At 36.3% G+C, this 18,587-nt stretch overlaps 1 protein-coding gene across 1 annotated transcript in view; it reads left to right on the top strand.

Annotated features, from left to right (window-relative positions):
• cntnap3 (contactin associated protein family member 3) overlaps positions 1-18,587 on the top strand; it is a 251,788-nt gene that overhangs the window by 216,529 nt on the left and 16,672 nt on the right. The window contains exon 20 of the mRNA XM_056466569.1: positions 15,920-16,053. Coding sequence (XP_056322544.1) covers positions 15,920-16,053 — 134 coding nt within the window. The remainder of the gene's footprint in view (positions 1-15,919; positions 16,054-18,587) is intronic.

Raw genomic sequence — 18,587 nt, 5'->3', positions numbered from 1 at the left:
CTGAGTAGGACAAATTTTCTATTCGATAAGAAAAAATGGCATAAACTACCATGGAAACCCTTTAATTGAACAAATTACAGCATTCACACCTGAAAATTCTGACAACATGAGCTATTTTTTTTATGTAAATTTGACCATTTATAATTAATATTTTGTTTAAAAAAAAAAAGAGTAGGGTTATATACAGTAATAATCGTTATGTGTATGGAAAGTCTCTATAAACCAAAAAGTGTGTGTGTGTGTGTGTGTGTATGTGTGTGTGTGTCCATATTTCAGCTCATTTAATAAGGATAGCTGTGAATACCGAGACTGAAACAAATGAAATCTGCGCTGACACCTCGTGACCCGATGATCATCATGAACATCTCCATAGCTACAGCCACATCTTCACACACCGCTGATCATTCACATCATTCTCATACATTTCTATGCACCACGTTTCACAGGTGAACCGTATGGAGGAAAAAAGATGCAGTTCCACAGAATCAATATTGCACCTTAGCACAGAAGCGCGTGTGTTCAGCCGCGTTCAGTGTGTTTCAGATAGATGAATGTGAATGTAAACAGCATCACAAGATGATGGAGCGTTTACATTCACAGCTGTAATGCATGCTGCGTGTGTGTGTGTGTGACTGTGTCAGATGTCAGTGTGCAATCGGCCAAGAAAATGTGAAATAACTTGCTGACAGATTTTGAATGCTGCTCAAAAACACATTTCAATAGGCTTCAAGGAAGGTTCCACATTCAAAGGGAGTTAAACTCAGTGCACCGCGTCTGTGATACACCGTCTGTCACCATGCAAAATCATTTTCACTCATCTCTCAGGTGGTAAATCTGGGGAGGGGGGTTACATTAATGCTCTTTCAATACATGTTTATGTTAATGCATTCATATTCATTCTGTATATCCACCAGTGTTTATCTGTTTTTGCAGTGTAGAGTGTCTAAATCATTTCAAGATGTGTTGTTTTTCCCTAGGTGGATACTGCGCTTTAAAGTGGGCCTATTGTGCTCCTTTGTACAAGATCTAAAATATGTTGTCCTTTTAATGTGTAATTGTTTCAGCTTAAAATCCCACACAAGTTATGTTTCATAACTCTTTGAAACTGATCCTTTCAGGCTTTGATCCTAATTGTGCTGTTTTGGTGACTGTCGCTTTAAATTCAATGAGAGTGTGCTCTTTTAAAAGAGGGCGGAGCTACAAATGCCTGTGTGTCAGCATGTTGGCAGATTCAAAAGCAAGACTAATATTCAATGCTAATTAGGGAGAGATGGTCACTAGTGGGCGGGGCTTTCCACCTCTGATGACAGACTGACCTGACTGACAGAGCTCTGCAGACTGTTTTAATCAAGTCTGATTTTAAACAATAAAATCAATACACTTCTAACCTTAAAAGCTAGTTATATTTACCAACTTCTTTCACACAACCTTGTTTACACCCCTTATAAATTTATTTTTGCATAATAGGTCTCCTTTGAGTAGAACTTAAACACTGCATTTATAGTGTTTTGTGCAAATGTTGATGCCATGAGTACAGATGTGGCTACTGAGAATGTGTGAGTGAATGAATATGACCACACGCAGTGCTGCAGTACTGCGCGGCACAGCGCAAAATGGTCTAACACAAGAAAGACATGACCAGCAGGGGCAGTTATGTACCATAGTGAACATCCTGAACTGAGTGTGCAATGAAATGTGCAATGATTGTTTACGATGTAAATGTATATCGCAATGAAATGTGCTATATGCTACCATAAAAGTATGTGATCATCTTTAAATAGACAAATACTTTGTGATCAATCACCTGAAATACTGCTCTCATCGTAATGAAACACCTTTATATGCTTTACAGGCATGGGGCGCCACTAGGGGGGGGGTAAGTTAGGACGATTCTAAGGGCCCATACATTTAGGGGGCCCTTAGAGACATTGTCAATGGCTCGCTCCTACAACGCCCCCCCCAAAACTGCCCCCCCCCCCCCCCCCCCCTCTTCACTTTCAACCTGATCACCCCTAACCCCCCCCCCCCTTTTTACTTTAAAGGGCGATATCAACCCCAACCCGCTCTCTTTATTTTCAACCGTGGTATTCACTTTCAACCACGATATCTTGTCAGAGGGCCCATGGCGGCTAGCTGGCGCCCCTGTTTACAGGACTCATTTCGGTGGTTATTGGTGGTCTTTAAAACATGTTGAACTCGTGAGCCTAGTTTATTCCTTTTAACCTAGTTATATTTTTAAGGATCACATGAGAAAGTCCCTAATTTAAGTTTGCAGCGGTTTGAATTCATTTCTCCAGAGAGAGTAGTTTTCATGACACTAAACCTGTTTTAATGAATATGATATTAAAGTTTTGGAGTTGTATTTAAAAACTGGATTTTGTTCAATTTGTTTGTGTCAATGTAATGATCACACAATGTAGGCTACACATAAAATGTGAATGCCATCTTGAAGTTTACACCTGAATACAGTAATGCTCTCATCTGGAGACACCTTTATGTGCTTTGCATAAGTTTGCAAGGGTTTGAATCATTATTTTCTCCAGAGAAAGTTATTTTATCTGATAACCTGATAAATAAATATAATATTAAGTTTTGGAGTTCTATATAAAAATATTTAACTGGATTTTGCTAAATTTGTATGTGTCACACAGTAAGCTACATGATTTAATATAGCAATAAAATATGTAGGATATCTTAAACAGACAAATACTTTGTTTAATCACATGATATACTGTATGTTGTCACAATGAAACGCCTTTATATGCTTTACAGGACACATTCAGTGTGTTATTGGCGGTATTTAAAAGATGTTGCACTTGTGAGCCTAGTTTATTCCATTTAAAAGTAGTTTTTTTAAGGACCACTTGGGAAAGTCCCTTTCAGTGTGTACCGGTTTGAATCCTTCATTTCTCCAGAGAGTAATTTTATCACACTAAACCTGTTTTGATGAATATGTATTTTAAGTTTTTGGGGTGTATTTTTGGAAAAAGAAGTACATTAACTGGGTTTTGTTCAATTTGTCCTCAATATAATATAATATAATATAACAATCATTACATGATTTAAATGTATATAACTAATGAATGTGTAGGCTATAGGCATTATAATAATCTTAAAATATGCAAATAAGTCAGACAGTAATGTGTGCTTAATTTAAGTTTGTACCGGTTTGAAATCTTCATTTCTCCAGAGAGATAGTTTATCACACTAAATTTTTTTATTAAATATGATATTAAGGTTTTGGAGTTGTATTTTTGGAAAAAAGAACTACTGGGCTTTGTTCAGTTTGTGCTTCAGTATATATAACAATCATTACTTGATTTCAAATAGCAATGAAATGTTTATGTTATAGGTTTCATAAAATTCTGATCATCTTAAAATAGACAATAGGCTAATCCCATCATTTACTGTCTCAGTCTGTCACTATAATGTTTATCATGATGAAACACCATTATATGCTTTACAGGATACATGTCAGTGGTTATTGATGCTATTTAAAACAGGTTTGAACTTGTGAGCCTAGTTTATTCCTTTTAAAAGTAGCTGTATTTTTTAAGGATCACTTGGAAAAAGTGGCTAATTTAAGTTTGCAGCGTTTTGATTCATTCATTTCTCCAGAGAGAGGGTGAAAATATTTCCTCCACTAAACTCTGAACCCGCTCGAATCAATATGACAAAGTTTAATAGCCTCGTGAACAGCAGGAGGAACCTTTTAAAATGCAAAGCAGCGCGCTCCAATTTACCCCCTCAATATTTTGCACATAATCAAGTGTATCAGCAATTAAATGCACACATTATCATGACCTTGGCATGGCGGATGATGATAAACACGCGCGCGGGGCGGAAGGATATTCACTCGCAGTGACCGACCGGGGCCTGATTACCAGCGCGTCACAGCTCTTAACGCTTCTAATCAGGCTACATGTTTTTATTCAGATTCACCACTGATGTGTGGCTCTGCACTTAATTTGCGACGATGATGATGGCGATAGGATATCCTCTCGACTCAAATTAAAGGCTGTTTCACGGCAACGCCAACTTAGGATCGTTTATGGACGTTGATTTTGCAGGTAATTTCTGCCGAGGACGCTAAACATTGGAGTGCTACTTGCTAAGCAGCAGTAGGCTATTCAGTAAATAGTTCGTGATCTGATGAAACCTAATACCATGATAAATCACCTTAAAGGCATGACGGGAAGGTTTGGGAAAGTAATCTAAAACTTTTTGTTTAATAACTTGAGCAGTCCATTAATTATTAATCGTGCTTCCTTTCTAAAGGTCCCATCAGCTCAGAGATGAAGTTCTAGAGGAGCACGTGGCGTCTTTCAACCAAAGCAGGGCATCTATAACTTATTTAGGACCGTTCATGGTTGCTGAACAGCCTTCAATGTGACATACAGGACAAGAAGCACATCCATAAGGTCATCTAATCACCACATTTATGTATTAATTATGCATAACTCAATATCACGCTGAAGATACATGAGATATTACAGAACTTTCAACCATGTTCCATACGTTTATTTTAGAATGACATGCAACATATGTGTAATTTCAGTAAACTCAATTAATTATTTATGTAAATAGTGCAAAATGTGATATGAAACGTATGATTCTGTCACTAATTGTTGCTAAACTTATTAATCAACTAGAAGAGTTGACATTTTCCACCATTTTGTGCTTTAACTCAAGATGCTCTCCTCAAAATGGTACCACATGGCATTTCGAAAACAGAATTTTCATGCATTTTCATCGTATTATAAGTTTTATATTCATATTTTATATTCATACAGTTATGGAAAACCTGGAAAAGTCATGGAATTTTGACATGCCATCTTCCAGGCCTGGAAAAGTTTTGGAAAAGTCAAAGAAAACAGATATCTGTATACTTGAATATAGGTTATTTACTTCTTTTCTGTCCTTAGCCAATCACATACTCTCACAATATTAGTGTGGTGTAAACATTATCTAAATCAAATTTACATAGATATAAATATAAATTGAAACTAAGGTTGTTGAGCGTTTTACGATATGCTGTAATAAATTTGAACGTGCATTGTTTTTCTTTTACTACACATATGTAGACATTGCATGAAACATTAGGTCATGAAAATTTACTTGAAATCATGGAAAAGTCATTTAATTTTATTAGTAAAAATTAGTATGAACCCTGTAAAAAGTACATAAAAAGTATCACAATAGCAGAGTTGACCAATCTTCTATTGGGTACGCTAAACATTTTGTACAAAATTAAAGAGAGAAGAATTATGAAAACAATGCCTTCCAGAGTTCCCGCCAGGGGAAGTGACATCACTTGGAGCAAAAGCTTTTATTTATTTATTTTTTTTAAAGCAATGCTTACAGATTGTTCCATTTTATAACCGATGTAACCGAGTTAACCAAAACAAAGGAACAGACACACATACACTCACTGGCCACTTTATTAGGTACACCTTACTAGTACTTAATTTTTGCCTTCAGAACTGCCCTTAATCCTTCGTTGCATAGATTCAACCAGGTACTGGAAATATTCCTCAGAGATTATACAGCATCACGATGTTGCTGCAGATTTGTTGGCTGCACATCCATGATTGCGAATCTCCCATTCCACCCCATTACAAAGGTGCTCTATTGGATTGAGCTCTGGTGACTGTGGAGGCCATTTGAGTACAGTGAACTCAATGTCACGATCAAGAAACCAGTCTGAGATGATTTGCGTTTTATGACATGGTGCGTTATCCTGCTGGAAGTAGCCATCAGAAGATGGAGACACTGTGGTCATAAAGGGATGGACATGATCATACTCAGGTAGGCTGTGTTGTTGATACGATGCACAATTGGTACTAATGGGCCCAAAGTGTGCCTAGGATAATATCCCCCACACCATTGCACCACCACCACCACCAGCCTGAACCGCTGATACAAGGCAGGATGGATCCATGCTTTCATGTTGTTGATGGCAAATTCTGACCCGACCATCCGAATGTCACAACAAATCGAGACTCATCAGACAATCATCATTTTTTCCAATCTTCTACTGTCCAGTTTTGGTGAGCCTGTGTGAATTGTAGCCTCAGTTTCCTGTTCTTAGCTGACAGGAGTGGCACCCGGTGTGGTCTTCTGCTGCTGTAGCCATTCCACCTCAAGGTTGGACGTGTTGTGTGTTGAGAGATGCTCCTCTGCAGACCTCGGTGTAATGGGTGGTTATTTGAGTACTGTTGTCTTATCAGCTGGAACCAGTCTGGCCATTCTCCTCTGACCTCTGGCATCAACAAGGCATTTGTGCCCACAGAACTGCCGCTCGCTGGATATTTTCTGTTCTCTTTTTTTGGACCATTCTCTGTAAACCCTAGAGATGGTTGTGCGTGAAAATCCCAGTAGATCAGCAGTTTTTGAAATACTCGGAGCACCCTGTCTGGCACCAACAACCATGCACGTTCAGAGTCACTTAAATCCTCTTTTTTCCCCATTCTGATGCTCTGTTTGAACTGCAGCAGATCATCTTTACCATGTCTACATGCCTAAATGCATTGAGTTGCTGCCATGTGATCGGCTGATTAGAAATATTTATTAGGTGTACCTAATAAAGTGGCCGGTGAGTGTATATTTTATTACTGAAATAACAATATATTACAGAGAATAGAGGTTTCATGCACATGTTTATTTAACTTAGTATAGTAAACACCCAAAATATGAAAATTAGACTTGAATGTATGATTCAGGAGACGGAGACAGTTAAAAATAAGTCTTGTGGAAGTCATTAAGTTAAAACTTTCAAGACGAAATGTCTCTAAATCCACATAAAACATTATTTTTTAGATATGACTTGATATAATTTGTGTTGGTATTATCCACAACTGCTTCATTAAAGTTTTTTGGTAATAATAAAAGGTTTATCTTGGAGACTCAAATATACCCACATATCTAGACTCACCAACATGTTATATATTTGTAATAGTTCCAACGACCTAATTCTCCTCCCTTAAAATACTCCCTACACAAGCAGCGCACTGGAGTTAATTATCTCCCCCACACAGACAGTAAGCATCTTAGGGCTTCGTCGTGCTCTCGCTGATGTCCTGAATGTCATACAGAATAAAATAAATAAAAAAAGGAAAGGAATGGTGGAGTTTTATTGCTGCAGGTCCATCGTAAATCTGGCTCGGCTGAGCTCTGGAATCAACATAAGCGATTACCCAGCACTTGACTGAGAAGATAGAGACTCGTCAAGTATCCCCAGGGTTTAGCGAGGCTAAACTGAAGCATCTTGAAGAAATTACATACAACTTCACAGCTCCAAGGCATGTCTTAAATCATGGAACCACAATACTTGCGGAGAAGCAGCACAATGACATTACATTGTTTTTAGGCATACTCCATGGTAATACCTTGCTATACTTATTAGTATCTTAGAATAGGAATTTATTCAGTGTATTGTTAGGTATTAGTCACGTGACTTGTGTGGAGACCTGGCAGGCTAAAAACAATGGGTTGTAGTGGCAGCTACTCTGGGATCGCAATAAAACGCAGCAAAATCCAGTCATATTTTAAAGTATGAATATTTGATCAACAGAATAAAACAGATCTGATCACAAACTGTCAATTGTGGGCACTTGCGATCCATATTCGGCACCTGCAGTCTTGTTTTAGTCATTTAGAGTAGTCACGTGCTGTCAGAGCTACAATTGGCGACATTTACATCCATCTTGTGGATATTCCTTAGCGCAGGGGTGGCAAACTCGGTCCTGGAGGGCCGTGTCCTGCACAGCTAGCTCCAACTCTAATCAAACACACCTGCGTATAGATTTTTAGTGATCTTGAAGACGCTGATTAGCATTCAGGTGTGTTTAATTAGTGTTGGAGCTAAACTGTGCAGGACACCGGCCCTCCAGGAACTAGTTTGCCCACCCCTGCCTTAGCGAGTTATTCATTGGGGACGCATTATGAGTGTAAGTGTCTGCTTTATATTTGTGTCGGTTTCTTTTGCTTGGATTAATATTTGTTGGTAGGCAAAATCTGTTTGTTCACTTCTGCAATTTATACTTTGACTTTCCATTTCCATAATAGGTTTGAGTTTAGGATTGGGCTAATTTTGAGTGGCCATTGGGCTACTTTAGTTGTGAATACCTGGAAACGCTGCCTTTACAGTATCTTCTAAGTACTACTGTATAATGTACATTGGTAGTCATTCAATATATCAAAAGGACTATGGTTTTCATGTATGGTTCTATAATACTGTCATATTTGACATTTTCAATAATTCCATGGTATTATTTACAGTGTTGTTGTAAATCGGTAACCATAATTTATGAAAGTACAGTGTATTGTCGTGCACCGTCTATAACAGTACCATATTTGGCTTTTATCATGAACTACTGTAATATGCTTATTATATGATGATTACCATGGCAATGCTAATAATCTCTCAATGCCATGGTGTATACACCGTATGGGATTTGGATTGTATTATGATGCTTTTTTTTAATACAGTACCAAATATGCTTTTGAAAATGTGTTTTTAAACACACAACCACACAAACACACACACATATATATATATATATGTATGTATATGTATGTATGTGTATATATGTATATGTATGTTGTGTATATGTATGTATGTATGATATATATATATTTTATATGTAGTTATATTGTATATGTATTATTTATATTATATATATATATATATATATATATATATTATATATATATATATATATATATATATAATATATATATATATATGGTGTACACATGTATATGTACATGTATATGTATGTGTTTGTGTGTGGATGGATGGGTAGATGAGCACAGAACTGCCGCTCACTGGATATTTCCTCTTTGTCGGACCATTCTCTGTAAACCCTAGATATGGTTGTGCGTGAAAATCCCAGTAGATCAGCAGTTTCTGAAATACTCAGACAAGCCTGTCTGGCACCAACAACCATGCCACGTTCAAAGTCACTTAAAATCCCCTTTCTTCCCCATTCTGATGCTCGTTTTGAACTCCAGCAGATCATCCTGACCATGTCTGCATGCCTAAATGCATTGAATTGCTGCCATGTGATTGAAATTAAAATTAACCCTCCTGTTAAATTTATGTTATATAAAAATAAGTGTTTATTTCAAGACATTTTTAAAACATAATATTTGAATAACTAAATCTTTTGTGGTGGCATGGTGAACAAAATTTAAATGAGCAACATATTTTTTACAGTACTATTCGGCTTAAAGGGGCTTATAATATTGATTTTAAATGTTATTAAAAAATAAATAAATAAAAAAAGCTTTCATTTTAGCCCAACTAAAAGAAATATGAGTTTCCCCAAAAGAACAAAAATACATATATATTGTAGGAACTGCAGTGAAAATGTCCTTGCTTTCTTATTTAAACTTTTAATATTTAGACTTCCCGCATATACACAACTCTATATCAGTATTATAATCACATTAACTGCTATTTCTAGCAGATTTTCAATTCACCATAGCAGTGCCTCGCTGAACAGATGGATCTGGATCATTGGAATATCCTGACAGCCTTTTTTCTTTTCTGATGATGTCCGATATGAGTGAATGTCATTCTATCAGATGTGATGATGATCTGGGTGTCTGTGATTGTGGCTGTCTGCTGATTTCTTTGAAGTGTTATCTCTCCGTCCGCGGGAATGACTTCCATATGTCACCTGAAAGACCACCCAGAGTCCATTACAGGGTAATTGGGTCACTTGTCTTCTTGCTGAATCTTTTCTTCTGTGCACTGAATAAAGGATGTTTTTTTCTGGGCTGCTTATAGTGGCTGTGTCGGACTGAATCAACACATAAACATGTACATGGCCTCTATTATTAATAATAATAAGGTAATTTAAAGGGGAAAAAAGCATCCTTGTGTTGATGATTTCATACACCAGAATGTAATCATCATGTTCTCTGGGTAATTAATTAATAGTCAAAAAATCCCAAAGGAATTGCTAGCAGAATGTGTGTATTATAATTGGCACAAGTCCTGCCCATCCAGCAGGATTATTTGACTCTTGGCAGATTTACAGATGATGTTTATTGGAACCCATTAGAGTTGGTTACATAGTTTGAGGAATTTCGTTAGAGATCCTGAAGATTTTGTTGATCAATCCGGCTAGGAGCTATTCTTTCATTGTGGTGTAATAATTAAGAAACCTAATTATCCTAGCCATATCAGTCTAGAAAATTCATTTTCGGTCTTAGTACGCAATGTAAATACAGAAAAATCAAGCTTTACATAAGAAAATTATTTTAAATAAGAATAAATATATTAAATTAAACTTGTTTGTAAAATTTTTAGAGTGAGATGCTAATGGTCTAATCCGATTCAATGATTTATGTTAAGCTACGCTAAAAGTGCTCCTCTTAGACCCAGGGATTTGCTGAACGGATTAAAAAATGGTAAACTCAACTGTTTATTTCCAGGGGGGATGAAAAATGATGTTATTATATATTATATTATTATTATTATTATATTATTATTATTATTATTATATTATTATCATCATTATTATCATTATTATTATATTATTATTATTAGTATTTAATATTATTATTATTGTTATTATTATTATTATTATCATTATTATTATTTTATTATCATTATCATTATCATTATCATTATCATCATCATCATCATTATTATTATTGTTATTGTTATTATTATTATTATTGTTGTTGTTGTTGTTGTTATTATTATTATTATTATTATATTATTATTATTATTATATTATTACTATTATTATTATTGTTGTTATTATTATATTTATTATTATATTTATTATTATTATTATTATTATCATCATCATTATTATTATTATTATTATTATTGTTATTATCATTATTATCATTATTATTTTATTATTATTATTATCATTTATTATTATTATTATTATTATAAAGTGTCGCTTTAAAAAATGGCCAACTTTTATCCACAAAGCCCAGCCAGACAGCAGAGACGTGTCTTAATGCACTATTAATAAAGAGCTCCATGGTAAAGGAAAATCATATTTTGCTGAACAGAATGTGATGAGATAGAGAAGCTGTGAGCCACAAAATGAAGCACAGACAATAAATATACAAGACATCTCTCTATAGAGTGTTGCAAACGGGTTCTGGGTGTGAAAACTCCATTCATTTTCTCCATAGGGAAATAGATTTTTGGACTGAAAAAACAGCCAATGGTAATGTACACTGATAGAATTTTCCTTTTTGGGTGAGATATCTGTTGTGCACAAAGACTTCTTGTATTTTTCAAACCGCTATGGAATCTATAAATGAAAAAAATTGTTTGAATGGATAAAAATCAACATTATATATACAACTGTATATATATATACAGTTAAAGTCAAAATTATTAGCCGCCCTTTGAATAATTTATTCTTTTTTAAATATTTCCCAAATGATGTTTAACAGAGCAAGGAAATTTTCACAGTATGTCTGATAATAATTTTTCTTCTGGATAAAGTCTTATTTGTTTTATTATTATTTGTTTTACATTTTCAGGTTAAAATTATTAGCCCCTTTAAGCTATATATTTTTTTGATAGTCCACAGAACAAACCACTGTTATACAATAACTTGCCTGTAGACAGTCAAAAATGAATATTGCTTAAGGGGCTAATGATTTTGACCTTAAAATGAAAATTTTTATATTTATACTTTTATTCTAGCTGAAATAAAATATATAAGACTTTCTCCAGAAGAAAAAACATAAGAAATACTGTGATATTTGACTTTATTTTATTGAAAAACCAGACACACCAGACGCATAAATAGAGGCGTGAACGGTTTGTTTACTCGCTTCATTCACATGCGAAATTCACTTCACAATAGATGTCAGTTCACATCATGGGCAGGGCTTCTGTCTGCCCGATGACTCTAGCTTCGTTGCTAAATGGCTAACATGGACTTTATTGAGAGAATAGCTGTGTTTGTGTGCTTTAGGAAGGCTAAAAACAGTGTATATATTCGTTCGGTTTCAAATGTTTGCTGAAGTTCAAATTGTCCATGCGATTTGCATGATTCGCAGCATTCGTCAAACATGCAAAATCGCACTATCCGCACCGCCGGATGTCTCATCACGTCTTTGATTTAACATGTAAATCACTCGGGCTTGACGCTTCATCCACATCTGGTGTGAACACACCATTAAACTTCATTTCTGAAATATTTGGGAAAAAAATTCACTGCGGGGCAAATAATTTTGACTTTAACTATATTTATTTATTTATTTATTTATTTATTTACTTATTTTAAAAGCTTAAAATAACTTAGACTTATATACTTCTGTTCATTTGAAGTTCTTCTTTTCTCCTCACTTGTAAGTCACTTTGGATAGTCAGTCTGCGTCTGCTAAATTAGTCAATTTAAGTGAAGTTTCATAAGCTAATTTCGAGAGGAGCACGTGATATGGATTGAGCACGTCTGGCTGCTCATCGTAATCAGTTAATAATCCAATCAGAGTGATCCTAGTTTACTATCAATAGATCATTTTCTCCTTACTGCTCTATCTTCGTTTGGAAGAATCCCCCCCTTCCACCCCATCTCCATCCTCTTTTCCTCCATCTTTCTAAAGGGGGAGCTCTCGAGACCTACCTGATCTCGGATCTCCTGATATGCGTATAGACCGGGCATGAGCCCGGGGCTCAAATATCTCCGGTCTCAGGTTTCTCTCCCGGGACAGCACACCAACCTGCTTTAAAAACTGTCAAGCATATCTAAGTGGGAACTCTTGAAATGTAATTCCCAAACTGGAAACTCATGTAAAAATTCTTTTATCCACAGGGTTTTACATGGATGGGTTTTAAAGAATTGATTTACGACAGTCTGAAAGCCACAAATAAAAGTGATTCTTTTTAAAAAAACTACAACATAACACATTTTACTGAACAGAGTTTAGGTTTGATCAAAATTATCAATTAACCAAACATTAAGTGTGTTACTCAAAATAGTCTTGTTATATTTAGCATGCTATTAGGCCCAATTAGCGGGCGTCCCGCTTGTCAGCTGTAGATTTCAGTGGTAAACACTGGATGTGCTCATTCACACCACACTGGCTTTTCACTGAGAGCTAGCAGAAGACAGCATGTGTCAATAATACCTGCTAGTCCAATTATGCAGAAGGTCCGGAATAACAGCCTCCAGAACCCCAGCGGTCCGTCTGACAGCTTCCTGTTCCTGATGCATGTCTTTTTTATTTATTTATCAGGGTTCAGACGCATTAATTAACAGGACAGTTCACCTAGGAATTGTAAGCGAAAGACATTTCAGTGGAAGCAACCATCTGGAGCATAGCATCATGCTATAAACCTTCATATCATGCGGTGTGCAAAAAGTTGTTTGCTATTTAAATATAGATGTAGTTGTATTTAAATTAATTATGTTTACTTTTGGTAATATTTTTAGCATAAAAGTTTTTCATAGTAGAATACGGACTGTTAATTCCTCCCAAAAACTGAGAAATTTAAAGTCAAGTATCTTCTTAATTGCATCTACGCTCAATCATACGGGGGCTCTATTTTAATGATCTAAGTGCAAAGTCTAAAGCGCAAAATCATTAAGGGCGTGTCCAAATCCACTTTTGCTGTTTAAGGACGGAAAAATATGACTCTGCACCACAGCGCATGTCTATAAGGGTGTGCTAATTCTCTTAATGAGTTCTGGGTGTGTTTTGAGCATGACATGCATTAAACCAATTAGAGCCTCATCTCACATTCCCTTTAAGAGTCAGTTACGTCGCTCCATGGCGCATTTGCTATTACATGGCGGTTGTTTTAAGTGTAAAAACTGAATGCTTCACTAGAGAGAAAACTGTTAAACAGAGCATCTGCAGCGCGAGGATAAAGAACGAGCCTCCTCCATTCAGCCTCTTTACTTTCTCTTTACTTTAACTCCTTACTTTACTCCTTTACTTGGTGGATGAGGAAACGGTGGAAACTCACTCCACTGAAGACATTTACTACATATTTAATTTAGTTTGTTAAGCGCAAAGATTTGATCAAAACTATTTCTAAATTCAGTTCTAATTTCCAGCAAAGGAAAATAAATGAACAATAATAATGAAGTGTGGTCAAACATCTGGGTTATATCCAAACACACGTCCTGTTCTTATGACCCATATGGTGATGCAGACGTCTCCAAAACCCCACAGGTGGACAAATCTGAACTGGTTTTTAATAAAACAAATATAAATATGCATATAATAAATAATACTGCTAATAATAATAACATTATACTAATGCAGATTATCATGAATAAACTGAAAAAGCCCCCCGAGGTGAAGAAGGCATGGAGACAGTGGTGTTTATATTGATTTAGAAAATAATAATGTTTGTAATATTTTAATTCTTTAATTGTTTTCATCTGTAAAGATATTTATGTATTGCTGTACATCCTGTGTGTATTAAGCAATGTGTAGGCATTTGGACCTGCGTAGGCGCATAACTAACATGCCAACAATGTGCCTTAACACAGCTCATTTTCAGCCCAGCACACCCATGAGTCCACAAGTGGCGCAAATGGATTTGCCATTTAAACAACATGGCGCAAAACGTGAAAATTACAGTTGCGCTGGTCTGAAAATAGCAACAAATCGCACCAAACACGTCTTGCACCTTATTGTGCCCGGGGTAGGGTAGCACCCATGGACTTGAGCGCAGTTCAATGAAAAAACCCTGACACTTTAATGAATCACGCAACAACCTAGTTAATTAATATACCATTATCATTCATTTACATTTACGTTTTTTACATTTTTACAGATATTTGATGTTAAAAAATCCAGTCTACAGTTTAACAAAGTGAATTTTATTGGCATTTTAGCAGTTTGAAATACTATAAGAAATCATATATCGAGAAATAAGTTTGTAAAATAACAGGAAATGTGCTGGCAAATTACTACAAGGTTTTTATAGCGTAATATACAACACCAAACCAGACAATATAGCACTTTAAACTATTAAATCATTAATCAAAGTCACCTTTTTTAACACCTTTTCAAGGTTAAAAGTTGAAGTAAAGAAAGATCAAGGTCCAACAATGCAATTCAAAAGCAGAAATGAGAAAAAAATAACAAATAAAAACATAAATACTGCTAATTTACAATTTTAAAGTGTGTTTTCTCAACAAGTCTGAAATCTCCACCTCGAGCAGCTCCTCCATATTTCACAAAAAAACGAGAATCCCAGATATGGTTATTAAATCCCCTCAAAAGTGATGAAATATTATGATCATTATTTTTAATTGTATTTCAGCATCTACTTTGTTTGAAATGAAATATTAATCCTCTTAAGATGAAGCTTTGTAGCTGGGGAAACGTGTCTGCTTCTGTTGCATGTTGATGCTGGCGTTTGTCTCAGATGTTCAACTGTGACGTTTTTTTTCCCAATATGCAGTTGTAGTCAGAATTCTCAGCCCTCCTGAATTATTAGCCCGCCTGTATATTTTTTCCTAATTTCCGTTTAATTTCTAAACATTATAGTTTTAATAACTCATTTCTAATAACTGGTTTATTTTATCTTTGCCATGATGACAGTACATAATATTTGTCCAGAGCTCTTTCTAGATACTAGTATTCAGCTTAAAGTCACATTTGAGTAGGTTAATAAGGTTAAGGTAGGGTAATTAGGCGGGTCATTATATTACGATGGTTTGTTCTGTAGACAATTGAAAACAAACATTGTTTAAGGAGGCTAATAATATTGATCTTAAAATGCTTTAAAAAATGTAAACTGCTTTTATTCTAGCCGAAATAAAACAAATAAGACTTTCTCCAGAAGAAAATATATTATAGGAAATACTGTTGAAAAATTCCTTGATTTGTTAAACATCGTTTGGGAAATATTTGAAAGAGAGGTTAATAAAGCAGGTTCATAAATCAAATGCTCTTTCTTCTAAAGGACATTTGGACATCAAGTACAAACTGGCCCACAGCAGAGAGGCAGAGGTTTTTCGAGCCAGCGGCAGGAATCTGGCCAACGGGCAGCTCCACAGAGTCAGAGTCCAGAGACTGGCAGAGACGCTCAGCATTCAGGTACTGTGATGGATGTAAGCACAATGTGTTCAGGGCAGATTCTGATTATGTTGACATACGCAAAATGTAGGGGCCCCCCTGCACGAATTACGAACACATACTGAGGAGGGGGGGGTTGTATCGCGTGGGGCCCCTTGTCACGCTACTGCTCACAGGGTCTGTGAAGTGAAGCTCATTCCCACTGGGGACAGGGTGTCCGTGAGGTCTTAAATTAGCCGAGCGCAGGCGGGGGCAGAGTTGAAAACGGAGCCGTCAAGCCGGACACTTCGGAACTCAAAGTTGCGGCAGTCATGATGACCGATCACACTGCGTCATCATCATTTATTTATTTATAACAACAAAAGATTTACAGTAAAAATAAAACAGAATACAGTCTCTACAAACTACTTCATTTTAAAACAATAAGGGAATTATGAATTAAATATTTAACAACGCATGAAAGAAACAAGGGGAAACGAGAGGGTAATATAAACATAAAAATGAAAGACCTGTTAAATACAAAGCAATAAGCACAAATTCTAGGAGTTTAAACATCACTGTTTAGGCTAATACTTCATTGACAGGTGAAAATGCGGTGTACCTGCAGACACGAGAACACAGATCCGATTCATATCAGATAAATTTCCACATATGAACAAGGTCTGAATCTGATTTGAGTAAATCTGAATCCATGTGATTTGTTCCTGCTTACACGTACCATATCCGATCTGTGCCACATGGGAGAAAACAAATCAGAATTGAGTCACTTGAACAGTGCAGTGTAAATGGAGCCTTACAGGATTGTGCTTCATCAGTGTGTGGATGTCAAATAGACGTCAAGATTTGAACCGATTTGACTTTTTGACATTTTGATTTATTTTTTTGATGATGATGTTTTGACTTGATTAAAATCACAGTTTGGTCCTTATACATCTTCATTTGTCTTTCGTTCATTCTGATTTTAGGAAATCATCAACATCAGGATCTTTACGTACTACTTCTGTAGAAATAACTCACGGATATCCTAAGATATTCCTTTAAACTCCTTCTAAAAGGCTATCTAATGCATCGAAATATCAGACCGAACATCCTTGGCATGCATGCATATATTCATGAACGTGAAAGGAGAGATTTGACGGCAGGATTTGATTTGGAGTGTGCAGGTGAAATATCAATAGCTCTGAAGTGTGACGTGTTGTTCAATAGCGCTCGATGCGTGCGCCGCTGCAGGTCATGATGAGAGCTGATCTGTTCACGACCTCATCAATTACTCTCAACCTTCGCTATAATCACAGTTTCAACACAAACGCTCAGACGATGGCGCCGCAGCATTAAATCAGCCGGTCTGACAGCGCCGGGTGACAGGTTTTAAAATAGCTGTTTTAATTAGAAGACTTGCATACACCCTTGCTATGAACAAACATGACGCTGCTGAGCTTCTTTTTCATGTACTGTGCCTTGCTGTGTACATCACTTAGATACGCTCGCAGTTTGGATGAACAGTTTTAGATTTGTTTTAGAGCTGGGAAGTAACGTGTTAACCATACTTGTCGATGTATTCGTTCATTCATTTTCCTTCGGCTTAGTCTCTATTTCAGCGGTCGCCACATCGGAATGGACCAGAATCCATGTGATTTGGAGTTCCAGCCGTAACGCATTACCTGGAAACATCCATACACACTCATGCACACACACTCATACACTACGGCCAATTTAGTAGTGTACCACCCCAGTGACAGCTCTTGTACCTTTATTTCTGAGTGTGCAGGGTGAGCTCTGGAGACCTACAGTACCTGATCTCGGACCCCCTTGTAAATGTTCAGAGTGTTTCCACTCTGAAACACAGGAGAGGTGGGGTGGTGTTAATCATGGGATGGACATCATCACGTGTCTCAACCAATGAGAGCATCTGTAACGAGCTTGACGGGTTCACACCAAACCCAGAGCACCACATCACTAGCTCTAGCTGACTCGCGGGATGTTTTTCACTTCACGCTAAATTTTTAGCTTGAGTTGAGTTCTTAAAGATGCTGGAAAGATGTGATTGAAGCAAACTCTGCGTTCCGCATCATTCATGCTTCATAGTGGTGTCTAAGTTTGCCTATATTGATGCGCTTACATTAACTTAGGGAATTTGTATTATCTTTTGGTGTGAATGCAGCATATTTTAATGCATACACTGCAGGAAGTGGTGTCGCGGGAATCTATGAATGAGTGTTCTGAAGTGAAGTAAAGATTTCCCAAAGATTTCAGGTTAGTAGGGAGTAGTGAACACTATGTAGGGAGCTTCAATTTCTGAAAGTTCATGCATGAAGCTCTCATCTATCGAGCTGCTTATCTGAGAACAGTGTGGTGCGAGGACAGGAACTGAGAACTACTCATGTAATGATCACTTAATACCCTGACAGTGTACTTTTATTTTATTTCACTTGATAAATTTAATGTTTAAATTAGGATTTACAAGAGTTTTTAACTGTTAATAAGTGAAGGGAATACTGCTATAAAAAACACTGCAGTTGTTTAAAGTGTAAGTGCACTTTTTTTTTTCATATTCC

The sequence above is a fragment of the Danio aesculapii genome, chromosome 10, assembly GCF_903798145.1.
Source record: "Danio aesculapii chromosome 10, fDanAes4.1, whole genome shotgun sequence".
Lineage (NCBI taxonomy): Eukaryota > Metazoa > Chordata > Actinopteri > Cypriniformes > Danionidae > Danio > Danio aesculapii.
The sequence above is the reverse complement of the archived record's forward strand: the minus strand, read 5'-3'. Positions and strand labels throughout refer to the sequence as shown.